Consider the following 24,558-nt stretch of genomic DNA (forward strand, 5'->3'; position numbering starts at 1 on the left):
ATAACAAGCTCCGAAAAGATCGGTTCGAGACCTCGAGACGCTCCTTGCGGTCGAAAACTGCTTAGCAAACACATAACGAAGCGGTCTCCCATTCCTGGTAGAGCTGCGAGAGGGTATTGAAGTTGATGACGCGTCGGAATTCGATCCTACTGTATATGTCCGTCGATCTATCTAAGACCGCCGGAGGGATGCCGTGCGATTTTCAGCAATAGAGAAGCCTCCGTAGGGGATATTCTGGGGCTTCTTCGAAGCTTAATATGGCTCTGCGTAGAATGATGCAGAGGATATTTCACGTCCAGTGTGCTGGGGAGCGTCGTCCGAATCGTTCCCCGAAGCTCTGCCACGGCGGGACGGAATTCTATTTTTTTTTCTGCATCCTCGTTCTCTCCTCATCCGCCATGCTCGTGCTTTCTACGAGTTTTTCTTGTCGCCTTGACTGACGCGCGGAGCCCTCGTCCGATTTCGAGTTCGCACGCTCACGCTGTGCCCTTTCGCACGATATCTTCTGCGAGCCAATGACGAGTCTCGACGCCGGAGCCGAGTCCGTGTATATTCCAAGCTATTTCGCTCTCTTCTGCAGAGCGTGTCCCCAGGTCGTGGTCACCGAGCTTCATTCTTCCGCGGCGACTCACGAAACCTTCGTGAGGCTGTCATTAAGGCTGTTCCTGTTGTCCAGTTCGGCTTCCCACCAAAACCGAACTGGATAAGCCATTTTCGTTGCGGGCTCCCGTGTAATCGGCAGGGCGATAGTCACTCAATCATGCTACCGCGGTGACAAAACGCGGAGCAGAGGCGTCGAAGATGTGGTCTGCAGTCCGAAATCACGTGAACGGATCAGGTTTGGCTCGTTAGGCCATCTCGCGCTCATGTGGCCCTTATTCCGCTTGGACGCCCTGCCGTGGAGTTTTGGAGTTCCTTCTCTGCTCAATTCCGCTAGCTGAGGTGTGGGTCTGGATGGGAATATCCTTTAGGGTTTAGATGGTTTTCCCCCGAATGGCATTCCGGAGATGTAGATCGCGATCAGACGACGCCGACGGGGGTTCATGAAACGCGCAGCATCGGTTATTTATATGCGCCGGGCGTTCCGACCAAAATCGACCTGATCAAGTCATACACCGATTGGTACGAGCCGGTTGGCTGGGCCATTGGCTGCCGAGGGACCCGGGCAGATCTTTCGACCGCGCAGCAGCATAAGTGAGGGGACTCCTACTCCTGCTCTCGGACGATACTCCCTCCTCGCCGGATGTCGCATAGGGACATTCGGTGCTCAGAATATACTCTGACGGAGGTTCACGGGGGGCTTTCAGGACCGTCGCAGCTAAAGGCTACGGTAAAAAACGTGTTTCAGAATTATCTACATTCTGACTCAGCTGGGGAGACCAAGAATCATTCGTTGCACTGATCGTCCAGTGTTACGCGTGTCAGAATCATAGAATCCCGATTTAAGCGCGCTGAAAACTCCTCCACTCGGTCTCTACAGGTCGCTGTTGAGCACTCCGGGTCTTCCCTCTGCTCAGATCGATTGTATGCGACTAGCATGCTACCTTAGGTGGAGGATGACTGATCATTTGATCATAGCCTCGAAGAATTTGAATTTCGCGCCACGATACATTCCCTCCAGGGCCTCCTCGCCCACTACACAGCGTACAGAGCAGACAAACTTTTCGGCGAAAAGCCCGTAAGGTCCTGTTTCCATTTTCCCGTGAGGAATAGAGAAACAACAGAACTGATCGAGAAGCGAAGGAAATTCCGGAACGGGAACTATTCTCGACCCTCCCTCGCATAACTGATCAGTGAAATCGAAAGGTGAGTAAGCGACTCCGTTCCTCATCAGACGACACAAGAGTGTTTGCATTCGGAGTGCCGAAATCCGGCAGGTGACTCTCGAATACGATTCTCGTGCATAACTCACCCGGTCCGGACCTGTCTCGCCGTAGGAGTTCAAGTCGCACAAAGTCGGTATTCCCGACGGGGTCTTTTCGCTCCCTGACTCTCGATTATTTATCGCTGACTTATTCTTCCTATCCTCTCGTCTGCAAGGCTGGAATTCTCATTCAGTCAGCGGACAATTGCTACCGTGACTCTTTTGCGATTGAAAATCCCCGTTGAACACAGTAAACAGAGGGCTGGTGTCGGTGGACGACCCTCTGTTTGAAGAAAGTGACAGTGTGGAAATGTTGAATCCAAATGATGCAGTCGATCGGGTGTGGGGGCGAAGTCCATTGTTGGGTTTGGCTTCTTTCTCAGAAGGACCGACCGAGCCCGTCGTTCTGCCCTCCCAAGAACTATTCCTTATGTCCTGCCGGATTCGGTTTGAATCTCAGAGAGAATGGAAATAAATGATCAGGCTCCATTCATCGACTCCCACACAGTTTCTTTTGAAGTTTGCATCTTCTTCTCCCCTTGTTTACCCCCAAATTCGTTTTCAGATGGACGCTCCTGCGGCCCTCAAAAGGTGGGAATTGGAGAATCGGATTGACGATGTGAGCGCCGATGCCATCTATCGCTTCGACACGGTGCAAAACCGTGACATTCTCCACGCCAAACCGTGGGAAAAGGACAGACATTACTTCAAGGACATCAAGATCTCGGCTCTTGCTCTCCTGAAGATGGTCATGCACGCCCGATCCGGGGGTAATCTCGAAGTGATGGGGCTGCTTCTCGGTGAGTTCCTACATCCGTCCTCTCGATGCACACGCTCGAAACATTTTCCGAACATTCGCGCCATCGGCGGTAGGCTCGAATCCGACCTTATAAAAAGTTGCGTAGGGTGTCTCAACCATTTCCTTCATGGTTGCAGGAAAAGTGGACGCGAATCTCATGATCGTCATGGATTGTTTCGCTCTCCCAGTCGAAGGCACCGAGACTAGAGTGAACGCTCAGACCGAAGCGTACGAGTACATGGCGACATATACAGAGGCTTGCAAGCAAGTTGGTCGTCTCGAGAATGTCATCGGATGGTATCATTCACATCCTGGCTACGGATGCTGGCTCTCAGGTTTGTTACCCCCACAGCTTCACGCCTTCCTACGTCGCCTTGAATATGCTCCTCTCAATACTTTGAGCCCTGCGCAAGAGTATTTCTCATTTTTGAGTTCAAATTCTTCCTTTTTCGGGTTCAGGTATTGATGTGTCAACTCAGACGACAAATCAGCAGTATCAGGAACCATTCGTGGCTATCGTGATCGATCCCGTGAGGACCGTCTCAGCGGGTCGTGTGAATCTCAGCGCTTTCAGAGTCTATCCCAAGGTGCGTTCGACAGATATTCGAGTCCAGTCGCAATCTCGAATTTCGTGGCTGAAATCCGTCCAGTACGGCCGAGACTGAGAGAATCTTCTCCCTACAGGGCTATCAAACGCAGAAGAATGGCGTAGCCGAATATCAGAGCATCCCTCTCTCGAAGATTGAGGATTTCGGCGTTCATTGTCATCAGTATTATTCATTGGACGTCAGCTACTTCAAAAGTTCGCTTGATGCAGCCCTCTTAGATAATCTATGGAACAAGTATTGGGTCAATACACTGAGCAGTTCGACTCTCCTCACAAACGCAGAATACAATACAGGTGGGCTCTTCTCTATTGGAGTAGATTTCCCGGCTGCATTCCGTTTTTTTTCTGCGGGAGGTGATGACATAGCAGACGGGTTTTTCTTGCAGGGCAAATCATTGATCTTGGTGAAAAGCTGAAGTCAGCCGCGAGTCAGATGCTCGTCGTTAGCATGAGCGGAGTCGACGAAGAACAGTGTCAATTGAATAAGGCGAATAAGGACGCATCGAAAGCTACGGTTGAAGTGCTTCAGGGGCTCATGACTCAGGTGAATACAGGTCGATGGGAGTATTTAGTGGTAAACCATCCTACAAGTGGCTTTTTGCTGATCAGTCGAATTCGATTCAAGGTTCTCAAGGATCGACTCTTCAACCAGATCAGCTGCGCTAAAGATCCCCAAGCTCCGGCAAATTAGTTCGCACCGACCCTCTGGCACATCTAACAATCACATCCGTTTGTATAATGTTTCTTTCATCGCGGATGCTGGGGCGTTCCCGTCGGAGCGGAGTTCATGGGAGACGAGAGCGTTCGGTGAGATCTTCCGGCGCAGAGCTCGATCATGATGGAGGATGAAGACGGCTGCCGAAAGCGCTATGAGGAAACCAATAAACTTGTAAATACTTGGTCAGTTTTATTCTGCATCATTCTGCCGCTCATCTCCGAGTATTGTTGATATATGTACAACTCCGAATTGGGGAGAGAACCTCTCTCGCTAATTTATGAGAGATGATAGTATCCTCTGTAGGCCCGCTGGCGGCGGTAGGGGGTGCGGTAGATGCCCGCCGGAGCTCGCTGCACGGGAGCGAGATAGGATGAAGCAGCTCTCAATGCGGGTTGAGCGGGGGCATTAATTATGGTGGAAGCTGGTTGCGAAGGGGCTGTTCCAGGTTCATTGGTGTTCACAGTAGCTCGGAAACCGTGCTCGTCAGCGACGTAGTCCACGCGCCGAGTGATGCCATAGGCGTCCGTGAAGGAGTACGATCCCTTCGAAAATGAAATCGTTCACTCGAAAGCGTGTCGCTTCGGGTCGTTTCGCACTACCCCAGCATAATCTTATGTACAATGCCTGTCTTGAGAGAAAGATTACCTTTTTTCGATTCTGCGCATCAGATTCTTCGTGTCTGGTCATTTTCGTACCGAATTCATCGACAGTGTTGAAGCCGAACTGATAGGGCTGCGGGGGGTACAGAGAGTCCGAGCCACCGTCCCGAATCGTTGAAGCGTAGGCCAGCGTTTCGGGCCGTTGAAATCCAATCCTCCGGCGGTATGCATGTCGGTAACGCTGAGCATCCACGGCGACAAGAGAGGTCAAGACACCGAGAATCAGTAGCTGCAAAATGAGGGACTTGCTGTCGAATCCCAACTCCGATCACGTATACACGAACACTGGAATATCCCTCCGGACTCGATGATCAAGAAGGCCTCTAGATACTAATCTCACCTTCCACATGATGAGTTTGATGAAGCTCGTCTGGACTTCACGTCATATATCTAGCTTTTCCTCCGGCTCCGACCTTCAAATCGGCGAGGGCCTGCGAGGGCGGACCGCTACTTGAGCATCTTCTGTGCTTTCACTCTTGGCAGGTCATTAAAGGTTATGCCATAGAAAGTCCAAGCTGGCTTCGACATTTATCACGGAAAACTTTTGTTGACGAGAGAGGGGGATGAAGTAATTCAGTGCATTCATTTAGGTAATCTTGAAACCAGCAGAAGTCCTAAGAAATTTCCCAAATCGTCCGCCCTCAGCGGCGGTCAGAACATTGGAACATCATGTTCATTTACAGAGACATATGAGGGGGATTACTGTCCACAAGAATCCCTCGGCATGTGAGGCATGGAGCGACGGAACCAATATGGCAGCATTCGAGTCGGAGAGGGGGGGCACTCCTGAAAGCGCTACTCTCCCTTCCGCTTGGATCGGAGGGAGGTTCGAGCGAATTCCCGAGGTCACTCGAGCGCTAATTCTCAGTTCATGAGCGATTCGTTTATTAAAGTCTAACATGAATAGTGTGACCTTTTCGCAGCATTCTTCGTTCGCGGCTTCCCTTCCATCATCGACAAAAGAAACTCGACGTTCCTCCCGGAGAACACCCTTGTTGGCTAGACAGAAAGCGGGAGGCGAGAATTTTCTGTAGCGCGCCTTTCAAAAGTTGCTCTGAATCATGCTATTACCGAGTCGGAAATGAACGAAGAGCTTTTGGAAGTCCTCATACATTCCAGTCCGTCATCACGAGCTCTGACTTCTGCCACTTCCTCCAAATTACGCACGACAACCTTCTCTATTTGATTTCCTTATCTTACTTTATATGAGATAAGTCGTGCTTCGTCTGATTTGCATGGCCGACGACTCCGATATTGTCGACTCGCTCATGACTTTGGAAATTCTTTACTTGAATTTCACTGGAGCGAGTCATCAATTTTTTCGGTGAACACCCTGGACGACCAGAACCAAGGATGGCCGGGGCGGTGATATATTGGTGAAAGCAATAGCTCGGATGTTATACAATAGAAGGTCTCGGGTGCATTTTTATCTTTTTCGAAACGAAGGTTCTGAGTCAAGCCTGATTTCCAAGAAACAACGAATACATCGAAGAGTGCTCCATCCGTTTTTTCTTCCAGATGCGGCAGGACTTCATCATCCTCGCCGACTGATAGGGGCTCAGAAGCGGGTTTTGGAATATCCGCGCGGTATTGTCCGTTGAGAATCATGATTGTCATCACGGGGTCTCTTGGTGGAATCGTAATCTGGAACTCTGGGACACTTCTGAATGCAGATGAACGTAGTGCAGGAGCCATGAGGCGAGCTACCGGTGCCATTCGGGCCGCGATGTTCGACCGGTGGCTCCCCGGAGAACGGGGCTCCCAGAGCTAGGCATGAAATTCGGTTGCAGCAAATGCCTCCTGCAACGCATTCTGGGTCCCTCCTTGTTGATAGATGTGATATTTTTCCTAGATCCTTCCTTGAGCTTCATACCCGGTCGATTATCTCCGCGAAATCGCACTCGCTCTCTTGACTCAGTCCAAACGGTCCAGTGCGGGGAATTTCACAGGAATTTAAGTCGGAGATAGCAAAATTGCTCCGAAACCGAGCAAAAGGAATGGATATCCGAGGCCCTCGGAGCTTCCAGTTGGGCTCACAATGAATCTGCATTCTTGCGCATTTCGGCTGCCGTCAGATGAGAAGCTACCCACCCACTAAGACGGAAGATCTCTCAGCAGATAATCAGTCCTAAGTGAGTCACTAGCATTCGGAGTTACGATACTTCTACGATACATCGATACTGCGAAATATTCCGACTTATTGATGCTGACGTGCTCGGGCATCGAGCGACTCAAGTTCCATGAGTTCGTGTCGCCAACGAGTCTGATGAATTGCAACGGTTTGAGGAGCGGGGGTGGGAGGAATCGAGAGCCTTGGGGAGGAATTGAATTCAGGAGCTCGATATCGATGGGACGCGAGTAATAAGATTGTGAATTTTATTCTAGCTTTGATATCTCTCATTTTCGTTGCGGCACATCTCCCCGAACAAGATGCGCAGAAAGCACGCCGGATGTCCGCGAAATGGACCGATATACTCGATTTTCACAGAAATGCGTTTCGCAATATTGAGCGCAATGAGCGCTTTAGTCTCGATGGAATGCTTACTCCCGATGGGCGATATGACTGGGAAAGAGGAATCAGCACATTGCGTAGCTCTTATGAGTCACAAAAAATACTCGATTCAGTACGTCATCACAAACCTGAGGGCGAGTGACAGAGCTCCGGCCCCCTCAGACCGTGTACTGAATCACTTTGACTAGACATCTCATCGTCGTTCCTCGATCAAGGCTTCATTTATCAAGGAAAAGCTTATCGCTTATTGACGTCTCGAAACTTTAGCAAGTCGGACGTACTCATTCAGGAAACATGTACAAATACTCGCTTTCGAAGCAAATCGATTTAGAACGGTTCTCAAGCATACCCGAGAACTTGGTTAGTGGTCGCAAGGTGTTGGTGAATCTGTCACCGCACATTGAATTATTAACAGAATTAAATTATTTCACTCGTCACGCTCTCCTCATATCCGTCCTAGCTTCGATGACTACTTAGTCACCAAACTTCGACGGACCACGCACTAATCAGATCTTACCCAGCTAATCGGACCCTTTGAAGGACCGCATACGCTACCTACAAGGCTACAAATGTTCGAAATGAACGATTCTTCCTAAAAATACGATCAAGAACAGAAACGACACGAGAGCTCTCGCAACGGGTTCCCTCGATATTCGGTCATAAACCGGATGTACACTCACCGGAGAGCACATACTGCACAGCGGATGCAATACGAGCCAACATATAAACACTGGCAAACGAGGCCAAGAACACCAACGTTCTTGACACTCCTCGGTCACTTTTCATATCGGAGGAATTTCGTCCACTGTTTTGATTGACACCATTTCGATTGATTCGGATCATGACCGTCATATCTAGCCTAATATCTGAAACATCCGCGAGAATCTGTTTCGAGGGAACAGAAATTACTTCGGTCTGCAAAATTCGTTCTCTTGTACGTCGTACGAAAATCACTCCCGAGAGCGGAGCACTTTCGGGACGGCTCTATGTCCGAACAATCGTCGGGACGAAGGAATTTGTTTCGTCGATAAAGATCTTCAGATTTGCGAATCATGAATCCAGAGACCGTCTACTTCGCTCGAATGCTCGCACTGATGGTCGGAACTCGAAACGCTGAGTTGCCAGCCTTGAGAATGGTGAGTGATTCCTGATAGCTGGGCGGAGGCGTCTCGGACCTCACAATAGTCGAATACGCAGGGGGTAGACTCCGGTGCGAGTGGGTTGGCGTGGTTGTGCTCGTGTAGTCCGGAGCCGGCGACGGCGTTGTGTCCATGTGCTCCAAGTCATAAAAGAAGCGGTATATGACTGCGATCATCAAGGCGAAAACGCTCAAGAGCAGTATCGAGAAGTACCTGGAACACGAAGCTCTCGATCAAAATCCGATGGGTGCACAAAACAGCTCCGGTAGATGGGAAACTGACCGGATCGAAACGGTTAATTTCGAATCACACAACGAATGCCGAGTTTCCCGTGGCTCGAATCCAATGCCAGCAAGAGCTGCGTTCGGAGATCACGTAAACTCCGGTCGCCGAGTTCCACGGATACGCCGATAATTATCTCGCACAACGTAACTTTCTGGGTCATTGTAAGGTTGCTGAACTGGCTTGTATCAAGCTGCGAGAGCTTACTGATGGTTGCGAAGTACCCGTGTCTATTGTTTGTGCCTGAGAGTGTATTGGTAAGAGCAAGAAAAATAAAAGACTCCTATCGAATCTTTCGTAACGGAAACGTTTTCCGTTCCATTGTTCCACCGCCTAGCCTACGACGAGCAGAGGCTGCTTAGCTCAGATGACGTCCCGTGCCGGGTTTTCTGGAGGAATTTCTCAAGCGGCCGAAGCTCGACTAAGAGTTTCAACTGACCTTCTATTGACGAGATTCCCGAGGGCTATTCCAGCGATGCCAGTTGACATCCAAACGAAATTGATCACGAGATACGTAGCCGTTGGACAAACCCGACCGCATTTCTCGGACAACAACGACCTGAAAGTGCTGTTCCGGTCACGCTGATATGCTAAGAGCACTCCTGAAGGGCAGCGGAACTAGAATTCCCTTGCTCTGAACTTAGGCTCTATTCCACAGACTTGCTATGGCCGCATTTCCTCAGTCGGAGAGCGTGACGTCACTGAGAAACTCGGAATATTCGAACGGTGAAAGTTGACGCTCACGTTCTTTGGTTGGGCTGAGCTACATCTGTGCTCGAAATGGTGGATGTTACCGTTTCTAAAGACGCGTTCGACGCCAAGTAGATAGCGCGGATCGACCTCGGATCTATCGGGCTCTGGCACTCCTGCTCGAGAGAATAAATTGATCGGTCGCGACTCTATCTCGAATATAATAAGTTTTAGATCGTCCGCGCCCGAATATAATTTAGAAGTGGGAAGCGACTCGACCAACGGGAGAAATTCGGCCTCACCTGCGGATTCGAGAAATCGATGCGGACTGCGGGTACATACACCCTGCCCGCGGGAATCATTCTGTCAGGTCCATGTCTTCTTCACGGTCTCCGTTGCTACACCTCGACTTGTCTCCAACCCAGCGGATATTTGTGATTCTTTGTTCCTCTTGGGAATGGGCGACGGTGATGCTGATAATTTTTACGACGAGGTGGAGAGCGGAAGAATTGTCACCAGGCTAGAACAACGCTCGTTTACCTAAACGGTTCATGTCAACATTCAGCCGATTGACAATCTAAGCACAAAGACGGAATTCTGCTGGCTTTCTCGCTAGATCTTTTTTCGGTCGTGATTTTCTCCGGGCTCTTTGTTCAACATCTTTTATTGTACGGCTACCATGCGGAAAAGATTCGTTCTTAGAGCCTCGAGCACTACATTCAGAGCTTATACAGAAGCTACTCCGGACTCAGCAGCGGAGATCGAGTTTGTTTAAACTGAAGATTCGAATTTCAGTCCGGGTATCCCTCCAAAGAGTCACGGCATGAGCAGCAGCAGTGAATCGGGGTCTCGCATATTCGGCCGAAGCTATGGGCAATGTCCGCGCGAAATTAGATGGTGCTCAGTCCCTCCATCATCGGTTCACTATTCGGCGGAGCGATGGCCGCCGCCACATATCGCTCTGACCCGTCCAGCCCGCGATCGTCTGCCTCCTACAAGCACCGAGTACCAGTTGACACCGTAACATGTTTATGATGTGATTGTTATTGCGCGGGTGAGCAGCAGAAGTTGCTCGCGTCACGTAACAGCAAACAAAGTTCGTGTCGTCACCTGCAGATCGCATTCTTCCAAGCTCTGTTTTTGACTGTGACTATTAGTCCCTTAAGTGGGCGCTTTCACAGCCCTGTTTGATGGCCGGAGTGATGATGAACGACAACCGTTGACCGTCACTCGAGCCGAAGAGCGAACCAGTCAGTCACTGAGCCGACGAGTCAGCCAGTGCTACGGGGACGGCGGGCATAAACCGTGGCTATATTGTGCAAAGATGAGAATCTGAAGAGAGCGCTCAAGAACAAAACGCTCGAGTTCCACAATGAAACCTCTTGACACACCCCTCCAATTTTAAGTGGGCCGATCGACTGACTGCAGTGAAGCATCCGCTCACATTCTTGCTAAGCGAGCGAGTCAGTGTGTTTACCTGCTCTCGACGGCCTCTGCGGAAGGTGCCCGATGCTGTTGTCGAATATTGAATTGGATGGCCGCTAGGAATCCATGACGATATACCCTATCGAATGCTGGTCGAGAAACATAGTTCTCGTAGACTTCGAGGGCTCTCCGAATCTATGCAGAGCCACGTTACGTGACGTCCCGTCTGGTCATCGCGAGATATCTATTCCTCTTCTCCATAGGATCCTCGCACAGAACACTGATCCCTATCAGTATAGGGGGAGATGGAACGTCTCAAGTCGAGATTCCGACTGGTATCGAATCCATATTTCAAGGGATGATTCGCAATCACAAGCGGAACATCGGAAAAACTAGGAACATGATGATTGAGGATAATGCACAAGACATGTTGACGGAACATTATGACGGATCGGCCCAGAGAAGCTATTCCCATTTATTTCCTCGATCCGGGTCGCAAAAGCACACGGTTTCGAACAATCATGTTACAGGACCCTTGCGTCGGCTACAGTCGTATTGTACGCGAGGAAATCCATGCATTCAATTACATACATCCAGTCGCTAAGGATCCTTGATCTAAGAATTGCGTTCCTCATGCTGAACGAGAGAGGGTCCTGTCCAGAAAAGGATGAATGAAACATCTATCCAAGCTCATCTTCACGGCCCGAAGAATCGTTGTATGACCGCGAAAATCGAAGCCGCGCGAATAGCCAAGCAGCACATTTCCACCTCATAACGGTGTTTGACGGCATGATTCATGATTTCAGTCGGAGCTACTTCATTGAAATCGCTGCCACCAAGCGAATGAATACGTCAGGAGGGTCGCGCGTCCGCGGTGGGAGCAATTGACCGGGCATATCCGTGTAGCGTTGGCTCGCGGCAAGCGAGGCAGGTCAATGTAGCACCCGAACTCCCGGGTGAAATCCCCGGCAAACGTTTACCTCAGAGCGAGGAAGCCAGGATTCCGTCCACGGTCGAAGTTCGAGAGCCAATTTGACCCCGATTCTCGAAATGAGCAAGGATTGATTCGCCCATAGGAAACTGCGAGAAACATTCGTCTCCCCCGAATAGCATCAAGCTCGAGCGAGAGTCAGTCACAAATCTTGTTCGTCGACAACCGCGACTCCCACAACCTGGGCCACCATAGAAAGATGACTTGCAACAGCGCCCTGTGTTACAAAGTTCACGCCCGACCGCAACCCGTGACGCAAGGTAACCTGAAAGTTTTCTCCTCCGTCCGTTGTGTCTAAGTCCGAGACGATAGTTGCGGTCACTCAAAAACTGATGATCGAGCCCGGCGAGCCGAAAATGGGACCTCGAACTGATGGCCATTGGGAAAAAATTGGGGAACTCCCCGCGTAAGCTCCTGGTTTCCAAATAGCTCTCGGCCCGCGTGAAGACTGCGCGGACTAAAGCGTCCCTGGTGAAGTCGAGGGCCCGGGGGACCGAGGATGAGAGGTTCGGGTGGATCAGGATCTCGCATGAGGAAGCTGGCTGGGAAGCTCAAGCGGATCCATCCAATAGTTCACCGCGGTGATTTTGATTTCGCATTTTGTAACTTTAACCATTACCCACAGGGCGTCTTCCGGCACCTAGCTGCGGCTGTTGTTTGAACCCTCGCCAGGTTACATCAGCCATTAGGCCACGCTTCGTCGCAGTTCCCCTCCGACTGGACGTCTTCGTTCATATCGTAGTCTACGGGACACCATGAAAGTGTGACGCTGCGTGTTAAGGGATACTGAGGTAGTCGTGACAATGTGTTTTCTGTTCGTGCTCGTCGTAATTTTCAGTGTCCGCGAATCTCTTGCTCTGCATCTGACTTTGTCCCGTGAGCCTCTCAGTAGTTATCGTTTCGTGGGACCGATTTCGCGGTTTCTAAATTCACATAAACGAGAGCAAGCCCCCACCATGATGCCGTATATGGGTTTCGACATGTCCAGCTACATGCAACCGTCGTTGAGTGATCTCTTGCAAATGGCAGCGTTGGATTCCTCTGTCGACAGTAGTCCGACAGTCGTAACGGCGAAACCGCTCAATCTCAACGATTTCGGTGGCCATAAATCCATATCCTCGAGTTCCCGATGGTCCGCGGGTCATCACAGTTTCTCTGAAGCGTCCACGGACTACCGGGAGAGCAATCCGCAGAGTTCATTCCACATGACCACGACTCTCCCAGTCTACCAGGAAGCCCCGGAGCCGCCCCACTATCATCCGGGGGCGCCTCCGTCTCGGCCGTACCATTATGCGCAGCACGATGAAGGGAGGAAACATCCCGCGAAAATTGTTGTTCTACAAACACCGCCGAAGCCGCGCTGGCCGCCGAAGAATCCGAGCGTTTGGCAGGAGGAGACCGTCCGTCAACGAGTGAAGATCCCTCAACATTCCCACGGTGGTTGGTACGGCAGCGTGAGTGATGCAAGCCTCGAGGTTCCCTACCAAAAGGAGTGGAGATCCCGCCCGCGTCGCCGGAAGTCTCTAAAGAAGTGGAAAAACCATCCACGAATAAAGGATCATTATCACCTTCAAAACGAGGAGTTCAAGATAGTCTACGTGGCGAGCAATGCGGGGCGGGAGAAGCACATTTCAACTGCGGCTGAAATCCCGTTAGATCAGCAGGAACCGCCGCCTGAGCACGACCATGAACAGCCACAAGAAGGAATCGTCTACGGAAAACCATTGAAAGAAAACGGCGCTTTCCCGAAGAAGATTTGGAAAGGTAGTTGGGATTGACAATACGCTTTGAGGCCTCGTAACGAAACGGGGCAGACCACGATGCCATCCGTCGTTGAGGCCTCAAGCAGAAACTCAACGTCGAGATCTGTATACTTGTCCATCGAACCACTTTTATTCATAATTGTCGTCAGAGTCTTGTCCATCGTCTCATAAATAAACCGAAACACAACAGGTGAACCGAAGCTTACTCAAAAGCTCTAGTATCCGTGCTCCCGACGCATAAGATCATTACAGTGAAACACACGAGATGAACTCTGTCAGCGGAATGACGCGAAGTAGCGTGAGAGATATGCTCCGGAACGGCGGCGTGCCTCAGGAACCCCGCGAGCCTCCAGCAGGAGCTATTCTGGTCCTACGACGATTCCGGGCTTACGCATGTCTCATATGTCGTTCCAATGTCATGTCAGGAATGGAACGAATCGTTTCACAATCTTGTCTCGAGGAGCATCGCGTTCCGGGCTCTGTCTGGCACTGTTCTCACGTTCCGATGGCTACTCTCGTCGAATTCGACTCTGATTTGGGTTTCGATGGATGGTTTCTCTTCAGGCACCGAGAGAGTGATCGTCGGGGTAGGTATCGGCTCGAAGCCGTAAATCATCGCACCGTAGAGACAGGCAATGTTGCCGAGAGTCAGAGGCAGCAAACACACCCATGCGTATCCGGATGCTTCGAGAGCTAGGGTACCGTAGATCCCGATCGCACAAGAGAACACACAACCAGCGCAAAGGGCCCGAGCAACGGTAGGACGTTGGGAGAGGTTCCCCGTGGCGTCTGGAGGCGGCATCTTTCACGGAGTTTCCTTCGTTCGTCGACGCGACCTCGAAGTTCACAACACGGGGCCCGTGTGTCCTGGAAGCCTTTCGAGCTGGATCGGCGTGGCTTACTTGGATTTGGAATTAGTGCGCTGATACGAATCAACGTCGTCGGTCTGCCACAAGCCTACGATAGCCTCTTTCTTATTCCAAGCGTCTCACTTTCGATCGTCATAAAGCTCTGTGCTCGCCGGAGGCTCGGAAAGACGCTCCCTAGGATATGATTTCCCGGTTCCGGACCTCACCGAGTAGAACAATATCTTGATGCTTGTAGATTAGCGTCGCATCATCATAGGATAGTCTGAGACAAACTAAAATAATAAAGAAGCGTACATTGAGACACAGATCGAGATTTGAGGTATCGTAGGAGGCAACGCTGACGCTCTCTCGTGCGGTATGTGGCGACCTCTTCCGGAACCGGTCCCGGCTGACGTTGAAAAATGACGAGATGATTCCAATGGCTACCGTTCAGTGACGGTAGTTGCCGAGAAGGAGTTTCCGGGCGATATTTCAGATCTCGTTGCTTACAAGCCTAGCCGATGGCAGGCTCGGATGGGACTTCTTCGATCGGCCCCACGGGGGCAAGCGAGAAGCGTCGAAGGCGAGAGCAGAACCATGAGGGCTGTGAAGCGCAAGTGATCTCTCGGGTGGAGTCTCGATATAATATATGATTTACTTGGCAATAAATATTGAAAAGGATCCGGGATTACATATGCTCGGGCCCCATCGCATGTTATTTCGCAGCATAACATTCTTGCGGAAACATGATTTCTGTGCGGTGTTAGTTCTCGCGCACAGGAAGTATGCCCACATATGACACAATAACTTTTCATCAGGGTCGCGAATTGGAGAGGCAGGTGCTGTTCCCCGAACCTCTTCGGATCGGCTCAGTTTCGCGACTCGCTACATCACCGCGTATCTAACCGCTCGAGCCAGCAAAAGGCGTGAGGGAGAATCAGCATAGTGTAGAGAATCATGAGTCATGAACTCCACGTTTGCATCTCGCCGCAGAAACATCTGACATCATACCTGTCGGGACGAAAAGGATCTATCGATACAAGGAATCTCAGAAGCTCTATAATATTCCTAGGAAGAGCATCCCAAACAATCTCGTACGGCAGCGTTCGATTGACCAGGCCGGTCATTGTCGGAGCTCTGAGATGATCGATAGGAAAGCTGACCGATTGGCTAGGATATAAGAGCGGAAGGGTCCAAGCGATGTCATTCTCTTTGAAACATGAAGTTCTTCGCTGCTCTCCTCGCTCTGTTCGTTCTCTTCCAAGCGGTCGCTGCCGACTGGGAGTCCGAAGCGGAGGCTGTTTGCAAGGCCAAGGATCGTGTAAGAGTCCACCATCGTTATTTTCTTATCTCTCAGATGTCTTCAGACGGAATCTTCCGATTAAGATTCAGAGGGATCTCCCGCAAGCTCGACGTTGGCCTAGCGGTATGACGGGTGTTCCGGAAATCGACTCGACTAATCTCTCGTCTCCATTTATGGCAGGAGGCAGACACCAATCCTCTGATCAAGATGCAGTGTAAGGTCATGTGCACCAAGCAAGGCGAGTTGCCGACCTTCGAGAACCTTCCTGACGGAACTGAGTGCGAGCGAATCATCTTCAGATCCGGCAAGGGAACTTGCAACAACGGAAGGTGCCAGTGAGAATGTGGGGCAGGTAATAAAAGACTCCTAATAAGCAATTTCCCCGGAGATCCCAGATCTCATTCCTTCTTTCCACCACATGCCCTGTGCGTCTTCTCTCAGCGACGATACACCAGGTTCAGAGCGCCTCCCTACTCCAGAGCTCCACTAGCTGGTTGATCAAGAGAACCGAGAGGGAGCCCTCCGTGGTCGGAGGCCTTGATCTGGGAGTCATCCAAAGTTATTTTGTATTAGGTCTCTCCATGGGCCTCCCAAGCTGAACCTGGCAAAACTACGAATCGTTCAGAACTGTGCTTATTTGCACCACCAGAGAATCAATCCTGTCAAGGTACTGTGGTCTGCCTATTTCAACCAGCGGACTCGGATCCACTCCCCCTGCCAATATAATTCCGGTTTGTCGGACCGACCGCTGTCTCGATCCAGATGGTGCGATCCTAATGTGGTCCGTGGAGGAAACTCGACTCTATCGCGGGAATTGGGATCGGCTCCGCCCGCCGTAGGTTAATCCCCATCACCCACCTATTTATTCTGAGTTTAAAGTCTAAGTTTTCTCAAGCTCCCTTGTGACAGAGGCTCTAAGCGAGACCTACGTACCTACTTCAGCAGCCTAAGTGCGATGACTTCGGCCGCGGGCTATCCTTCCGATGATGACGACCATGAGAGTCAACGCGGGAATAGTCAAAAGACTCAAGATACTGCGATGCAAGATAGTGCGGAGCGATCCCTCTGATCAACAAATCAGGCGGACTTCTACTCCGAAGTGAGAAAAAACGTCCGGAAGGCGTAAGACCGAGCATGGAGAGGAGAAACGGGCCAGAAACTAACCTTGGAGAGCACTTGCGGTATAAGAAAGTTCGAGGTGTAACAAAGCTTGGCATACACGACAGTTGGAAGGGGAGCATTCTCCTTGCCTGAGCGACAGCGGAGGTGTATCGCTGTAAATTCCAAAGTATGTGTAAGACCCAATCTGACAAGGAGTTAAGCTCGGAATGGAAGAAGAAACGATCTCCTGGGGAAGCTGGGTCGTGGTCGAATGAAACGAACAAAGCAGCTGCGATAATGGGGGAAACAAGAGACCTGAGCGATCCGCTGAAACATAGCCTCTGACAAGAAGGAATATAACGTGACATAGGTAAATTATCACAAGCTATACAATGGATCAAGCGGCCGAATGGATCCACCTGGGAACACGATTCCCTCGAGGAACCTCTCGCGGAAAAAAGAGGTGCGAATAGGCATCGTTGTCGACGAACCTTATTAGAAGCACACAGATGCCTTTCATACCTGGCGGCATAGACGCACGAGCTTGGCATGAGCTTTACGATTCAGTGCAAACTTTATTCGATCTCAGAACTTGGAAGGATTGATGTGGGTAATATACACGTGCAGTGGAAATGTTCTTCGACGACCGATGACGAAGCATCGGAGTTCGGATACGGTGCCGGATGCTGCGATGGCTCAATGGAGCACTATTGCTCACGATGAGGCGTTCATCATGAAGATCGACCACGTGACGGGAGCGATGCATCGGAGTTCAGCGCCTCGCTGTGACAAGACTCCGTCGGAGCCGGAACGCTCATACCGTGTCCTCGCAATGCGCATCTACAATCTGATCGCATACATTGACCCGCTTGTTGAAATGCATCCCTTCCGGACAAAGCGTCCTGATCCCTCGGCCTCCAGTGCACTGATAGAAATGTTCGCAAGACGACGGATCGCGAAACCAACCGAATGGATTCGGACATCTGAAACCGCCCGAACTCGAAGTCGGCTCTGCACCGGCACCACGTTCAGTGGGACCAGGACTGGTCATGGCTGGTACGAGCGGAGATGTCCGCGTGAGGTAAGGTTTTGACACCGTTGAGGGTAATGTTGAACGCGAAGACAGCGTGGGAGTTGAATACATTTTTCGAGCGGTCAGAATCGATACATTGGTGCTGGGGCCACCCTGGGCCGTCACTGAGACGGTCGCCGGAGGTGATTGGATAGGCGTCGATCCTGATGTTCCCGCTTCCGATGTCGTCGAGGATTCGTAGGGTGTTGGAGAAGTTGCCCTCGGAGTCGAAGATGATGTTCCTTTAGTTGATGGGGTCCCTTTGGGGGTCGCGGAGGTTGCCTTTGGAGTGGTGGCTGGCGAACCTTCCGTCGTCGAGCTTGACTCTAGCGTCGTCGAATAATCATCTAAAGCGGCAGATGTTGCCTCAGGAGTCGTCGACGATGCTCCCTCAGTCGTCGAGGATGCCTCCGGAGTCGTGGAAGACTCATTCGGACCGGCAGATCCGGCCTCTGGTGTCGAAGATGCGTCTCCAGTCGACGAAGTTGATTCTTGTGTCGTTGAGAATTCATCCGGAGCGGCAGAAGATGCTCTCGGTCTGGTAGAGCTTCCATGCAGAATGGCAGATGTGGCTTCTGTTGTCGAATACGCTTCCTCAGTTGACGGAGATGACTCAGACGTCGTTGAGGTTTTGTCCGGAGCGGCAGAAGTTGCCTCCGATGTGGTTGAGGTTTCATCCGGGATGGCGGAAGTTGCCTTCGAAGTGGTTGAGGTTTCATCCGGAGCAGCAGAAGTTGCCTCCAATGTGGTTGAGGTTCCATCCGGAATGGCAGAAGTTGCCTCCGTAGTGGTTGAGGTTTCGTTCTGAGCAGCAGAAGTTGCCGCCGATGTGGTTGAGGTTTCATCCGGAGCAGCAGAAGTTGCCTCCGATGTGGTTGAGGTTTCATCCGGCGCGGCAGAAGTTGCCCCCGATGTGGTTGGGGCTTCATCCGGAATAGAAGATGTTGCCTCTGTTGTCGAAGATGCTTCTTCAGTCGTCAAAGATGCCTCCGTTATTGTTGAGGTTTGATCCGGGGCGGCAGAAGTTGCCTCCGTTATGGTTAAGGTTTGATCCGGAGCGGCAGAGGTTGCCTCCGTTGTGGTTGAGGTTCCATCCGGAATGGCTGATGTTGCCTCCGTTGACGAAGATGCTTCTTCGGTCGACGAAGAGGACTGTGGTGTCGTCGAAAATTCGTCCGGGGCGGCAGAAGATGCCTCCGAAGTGGTTGAGGTTCCATCCGGAATGGCTGATGTTGCCTCCGTTGACGAAGATGCTTCTTCGGTTGACGAAGAGGACTGTGGTGTCGTCGAAAGTTCATCTGGGGCGGCAGAAGATGCCCTCGAAGTGGTTGAGGTTCCATCCGGAATGGCTGATGTTGCCTCCGTTGACGAAGATGCTCCTCCGGCTGACGAAGATGTCTCCGGCGTCGAGGACGGTGCTCCTTCAGCCGACGATGATGACTCCAACGTCGCGGAGGAATCATCCGGAGTGACAGAGGTTACCCCCGATGTCGTCGAAGATTCACTTGGAGTAGCAGCTGTTGCCTCCGTGGACGAGGCTCCTCCTCCAGTGATCGGAGGAGACGCCGGTGTCGTAGACGATGCAGACGAGGTCGATGTCGATACTTGCGTTTCCGGAGTGGATGCGGTCGCGTTAAAATACGGTGAGACCGCTGTCGTAGCAGCCGAGGTGGTGGACGTTTCAGGCTCTACAGCGGTCGACTGTGGATTTGTAAAGGATGCAGCCGGATTTGGAACAGACGCTGGGACCGTGGGGGAGAGATCAACTACAGCTGCCGGCGTCGGAGGTGCCGAATCCGTTTCATCGATAGAGCCTTGCGGATCCGGAGTCCCGTTCGGAGAATTCGCACCGGGACCCGGAGGTTGGCTCGAGGTTTGCGCAGGCGTCATGTCCGCGGTCGCTCCCTGAGGTCCTGTTCCCCCGACCTCGGGGATCCCCAACCCACCCGTCTGTGACGACGAGTCTGCGGTGGGGGGAGGGGGCACAACGTAATCTGGGGCGGAGGAATTTGCATCGGGTGCTCGGGGAGATCCGGTCGATTCCTCAGGTCCTGGCGGCACCACGGCAGGAGCTGCGACCGTCGGGACCGGAATTCCTTGCGGTGAAATCGGTGGACTATCGCTGCTCGACACTGCGGGAATGCCTGGGTCGATGGCGCCAGCGTCGACCGTCTGCCCAGGGCTAGACGGAGCATTCTGCGGATTCGTTGGCGCTTCGGATATTCTAATCAGGGTGTTCGATGCCCCGTTTCCGGGAGTGACCGCCGCGGATGCAGCAATGGTCGGCGCCGAGGGCGGTTCGGGTGCCGCGGGCGGTTTGGGTGCTGCGGGCGGTCTGGGTGCCGCGGGCGGTCTGGGTGCCGCGGGCGGTCTGGGTGCCGCGGGCGGTCTGGGTGCCGCGGGCGGTTCGGGTGCCGCGGGCGGTTTGGGCGCCGCGGGCGGTTTGGGCGCCGCGGGCGGCTCGGGTGCCGCGGGCGGTTCGGGTGCCGCGGGAGCAGCAGAATCGGATGCGCTGGGGAACGTATGGGCCGTTCGATCAAAAGCGTCTCCTGACGTGCTCGCAGTCGGGGGCGCACTGGCGGGATCAGACGGTTCCGCAGTCGCGGGCTGGGTCACGATGGGAACGACGGAGGGATTCCCGGAGCCTGGAGATACACTGACAGCGCCACCTTCCGCAAGAGGCGGACCTCCGGGCCCAGCGGAGGCGGTAGTGTCATGACCATCCGAAGCGGGTGGGCTCCACGCATTCGACGGGACAGTAACTGCCGCTCGCGTCGGAACGGGCGAGTTTCCTGGCCCCGTGAGACTGGCGGCGGGACCAGGAGTCAGGACAGGGGGGATGCCAAGCCCGACAGAAGCACTCACGAGACCCGCTGTTGCTGCCGATGAGATTCCGGCTCCTGTGGAAGCAGCGTTGAATCCGGGAATGATTCCAGGGGGTATTCCAGGCAACGCGGGAAGAGTGGTAGCGCCTGCAGTCGCGAATGGAGAGATTCCGGATCCAACAGAGACACTTGCGACACCTGGAGTCAATGCGGGAGAGGTCCCGATTCCCGCAGAGGAGATGGCGGGGCTCCCAGCTGCTACGGAAGGGGGGCGAGCCCCGCAGGAACGGGAGCATCACTTGCACCCGGGAGGCCAGGGGGGCCTCCCGGTTTAGGTTCTGGGCTTGTGCTGGAATTACTAGGATCGCTGCTGGAAACCTGCACTCCTGCACCACTAGCGGCGACCCCGGCAGTATCGGCCGGTCCTAGAGCCGGAGCTGTGACTTGTGCAACGGCGGAAGGTTGCGAAGAATATGTGGAAGGCGCCTGCCGAGTTGATCTCTTGGAAATCCACGCGCCCCCCTGCGACGTCCCCGAGCTCTGCGAAGCATTTGTGCTGGGTGGCCGAAAATCGTTACCATCGCTCCCTCCGTTTCCGTGACTCCCACCAGGAATCGCTGTACGCGATTGACCGGGTTTCGTTGACATTCGAGGTCTCTCATCGGGAACGTCGCTCCAAGGTCTAGACCCATCTCGCGCATTCGTTGATTCGGAGGATAGATCAGAGCAGCAATCCAGGCTATCATTCTCCTCCGAGCTGGGCTCCGATCCTGTGGATGAACGCTCCGAAGACTCTCCCGATGCGTTTTCTGATGAGTCGCGTTCGACCGAAATGGATTCATCAGAAGAGGCGCCTTCGTCCGAGCTCGACTCGGAGGAGTCATCTTGCTCCACACTGTCCGAAGTTCGCTGACTGTCGTCACTCGAGCTGCTTTCAAGAGTCTCATCGGATCTCGGGGTGATCTCGGAGGTCTCGGAATCGGAGGAGGATTGAGGGGAATATGTCGTGGCTTCCTCCATGGTCGGAGGAGGATTCGATGCACTCTCGGACGACGATCCCTCTGGAGCAGGATCAAGCCCTTCTTTATTTTCTGATGGGGTTTCGATCGGGTAGGCCTCCGTCGATACAGATCCCAGTGTCGGGGGAGGACTTGACGTTGATGTCTGCGGGAATGCCGAAAATTCGCGTGGTTTGGACGAGACTTCTTCGAGAGGCAGGTCCGGGTTGCTCAAAATTTCACTAGATGAACTCGAGCTCGCATCCGGGAAATCGGTATCGAGGTCTTCAAGGGATCCTGGTTCCCCTGTGGACATCACGGAAGGGGCGGCTACTTCCGATGAGGACTTTTGGCCTGACTGATCCTTTGCTGGCGGGTCCGGGATCCCAGCGTTTTCCTCGGGTAATGTGGCAGTCGAGGAAAACGTCTCAGAATCGGGGGTGGGAGAGGACGCGCCGTCGTCTACAGTCGAGGATCGAGGGCCGTAGGCGGTAGGGGGGAAAACGGAAAAGGTCGAAGGGGTTTGAAGTCACGGAAGGGAGGGAAAACTGGGAAATCTGGACTCAGCATACTATCCTCATCAGAGAACTCCATCGGGTCCATCGAGGAGGGCCAAAAGCCTTGATCGGGTCTCGCTGTCAGAGAGGATCCTGGCAACGAATTGGAACTCATAGCGGATGTCGCGTCGAATAGCCGAGTGGCAGAATGGTCGCTCGGCGTCGTGAAGAAACTCGTTGAATGTCGTTTCTCGCCCGATTTCGTACCGTGCTCGGTCCCAAACGGGGGTTTGTGGGTCAGCGGAGACGTGAAAGCGAAAGACGAATGTTCCGGGGAAAAGGAGGAGGAACTCGAAAAAGAACTTGAACTCGAGAATACTTCCGAACTGCCGAAGTCACTGGACGTTGAATGATGGCTGCTTGACTTTGAATGGTGAGCACCTGACGAAGGCGAGCTGAATTCATGCGTCGTCGAGGAGCTCGAATGACCATCGTCCGTCACTGTGGTGGTCTGTTTCGTGATCTCGTGCGCAGTCTCCGAGTCCGGCGTAGAAGGACGGCAGTTGACGGCCTCGATCCAAAAACAGACGTTCTTCTCAGGACTGAAGTGAGTTTTCGGCGGACATGTCCTACGATATGGTTTGCCGTGGGAGCAGTGGAAGAAATGCTCACACGAAACCGGATCCGGATAATATCCAGACGAGTTCGGACACTTGAATGGAGCTTTAGTCGTGGTTATTTTGAGGGTGGTCGTCGATCCCGCAGGAGAGTGAGTCAGAGTCACTTTGCACTCGGTCCTCCTGCCGTCATCGCACGACTTTAGGTGAACGTTGAAGACCTGTCCCATGGGGCAATAATGGAGCTTCGCTACACGGTGCTCACAGGAATAATAGGTCTGGCAGGAGATAGGGTCACCGAATCGACCGTTCGGCAGAGGGCACTTGAAATCCTTGGATGCTGTTGAACTCCTAGAGGTGACTCTCCGTTCGCAGATGAATCGGTCCGAGTCGAGACTCGTTCCTACGGGACAGCGCTGAGCGAGCCACATGTTCCCGACACACTCAACGAAGGATTGCGGCCCGATCCTACGGCGTTCGCCGCCGCTGCATACTTTCGCCGCTCCCAGAGTGCTCATCGCTGCGGGAACGAAACATGAGTAGGGGTATTTCGAGCCAAGAAGGCTTGTCTGAGACTCGCCAAGATAATTGATGAGAGCCTTGGGAATGGAAGCGTGATTTCTGTATCGTGTTTTCTCGATCGACTCACCTGCTAGCCACGCGCCGAGCGCGTAGAAACGCCGCATTGTATCCCGCGGCAAGACCTTTGTGGGGAAAGGTCGATATTACTCTGGAGTTCAGCTTATAACAGGGTGGTGGAAGGGAGTCGTGAATTTTCTCAAAAACCTCGCGATTCCTTCAGACTCGATCAGACTGTTGAGTATTCAAACATTTCGTCTAGAGAACTTGTGAGCTCCTCGAATAACATGCAAGACGTCATACCGAATCGACTATTCATCGTCCGGGTATCCAAAGGAGCTATGACGCGGAAGTCGTCATGCAATTTTGGCGACCCGTCCCGGTACCTCTCGAGAAAGAAGCTTCACTCTTGGAATCGCGATTAGGACTTCGGAGGATTTTCTAACGTTTCGCCCTCTATCCGAATCGGTATACGACTACGACAGAGCATGAGATCGGGAGGGTACATGAACCGATGGAGGATACGATTCCCTTTCTGATGAAAAGAGAGTGACTCAACTCATGACACTCATTAGTGGACCTGACAAGGGGATTGTGATGTCTTCATCATATAGATCGATTGCATACGGGAAATATTCTTCCGATCCGAACCAGGGACGCAATTTCCTCTATCGATTGAAGAGCTGATGGCGTCAGGAATGATATTATTCACTGATTGTGAGCGGACTGACATCCTCACAAGTTTGCGTAACAGAAAATTGATGCCCGCTCAAGTAATAGAAGAGGCATTCTTCCTGAGACTCGGATAATGATCCTCGTGTAGTTCCGTTGAAGATTGGGGGAGTATTTTGCTTCGTCGAATTGAGTTTTGGGCCTTCAGCTGTCTGCGAATATCCTCAGGCGGGAGAATCATGTGCAATCGCAATCAATTGAACTGACGCGGAGCATGGGGCGGCACTGGAGACGCTCTCCAGCTGAGGTACATTCATATCTAAGGAAATAAACCAAATTGTGAATACCTTTCTGAATGGAGCACAGTCTCAAATCGAAATCTCTCATCCAATATAAAACAGCCTTTGGCAAGTTCTTGAGCTTGACTCCAGCTGAGAAGCCAAATGCTGTCCGAAAGACATACATCAATCTCGAGATCATGCAACCATGAGCATCAGACCTCATAGACAGCTCCTTACCTTCTGCTTAACTTTTTCTGGCCTCCCGTTGGAACCGTGATTCAGAGAGCTGTGATAGTCGGGAAGATGCAACGGTTTC

At 52.3% G+C, this 24,558-nt stretch overlaps 4 protein-coding genes across 4 annotated transcripts; 1 reads left to right on the forward strand and 3 right to left on the reverse strand.

The window, feature by feature from the left end:
* The first annotated feature begins 1,651 nt into the window (after positions 1–1,651).
* CSN5 (COP9 signalosome subunit 5) lies at positions 1,652–4,071 on the forward strand. Its single transcript, XM_029110615.1, has 7 exons — positions 1,652–1,806; positions 2,430–2,664; positions 2,801–2,998; positions 3,123–3,250; positions 3,348–3,564; positions 3,657–3,814; positions 3,896–4,071. The coding sequence occupies exons 2-7, from the start codon at positions 2,430–2,432 to the stop codon at positions 3,959–3,961; spliced, it is 1,002 nt and encodes a 333-aa protein (XP_028966448.1). The 5' UTR covers positions 1,652–1,806; the 3' UTR covers positions 3,962–4,071.
* A 192-nt stretch (positions 4,072–4,263) lies between these two features.
* Positions 4,264–4,996, reverse strand: LOC100897875 (cuticle protein 16.8-like). The gene is made up of 3 exons (XM_018638320.1): positions 4,988–4,996; positions 4,634–4,876; positions 4,264–4,530 (listed from the first exon to the last, which is right to left on the reverse strand). Exons 1-3 carry the CDS (start codon positions 4,994–4,996, stop codon positions 4,264–4,266), a joined length of 519 nt encoding a protein of 172 aa, XP_018493836.1.
* Positions 4,997–7,015: 2,019 nt separating this feature from the next.
* Positions 7,016–9,700, reverse strand: LOC100908543 (uncharacterized). Its single transcript, XM_003740310.2, has 4 exons — positions 9,573–9,700; positions 9,325–9,446; positions 9,020–9,139; positions 7,016–8,511 (listed from the first exon to the last, which is right to left on the reverse strand). Exons 1-4 carry the CDS (start codon positions 9,630–9,632, stop codon positions 8,229–8,231), a joined length of 585 nt encoding a protein of 194 aa, XP_003740358.1. The 5' UTR covers positions 9,633–9,700; the 3' UTR covers positions 7,016–8,228.
* Positions 9,701–17,515: 7,815 nt separating this feature from the next.
* LOC108863766 (protein obstructor-E-like) lies at positions 17,516–23,396 on the reverse strand. Its single transcript, XM_029110613.1, has 3 exons — positions 23,360–23,396; positions 22,583–23,230; positions 17,516–17,754 (listed from the first exon to the last, which is right to left on the reverse strand). The coding sequence occupies exons 1-3, from the start codon at positions 23,394–23,396 to the stop codon at positions 17,516–17,518; spliced, it is 924 nt and encodes a 307-aa protein (XP_028966446.1).
* Positions 23,397–24,558: the final 1,162 nt, after the last annotated feature.

This window comes from Galendromus occidentalis, unplaced genomic scaffold (assembly GCF_000255335.2).
Source record: "Galendromus occidentalis unplaced genomic scaffold, Mocc_1.1 scf7180000076873, whole genome shotgun sequence".
Taxonomy (NCBI): domain Eukaryota; kingdom Metazoa; phylum Arthropoda; class Arachnida; order Mesostigmata; family Phytoseiidae; genus Galendromus; species Galendromus occidentalis.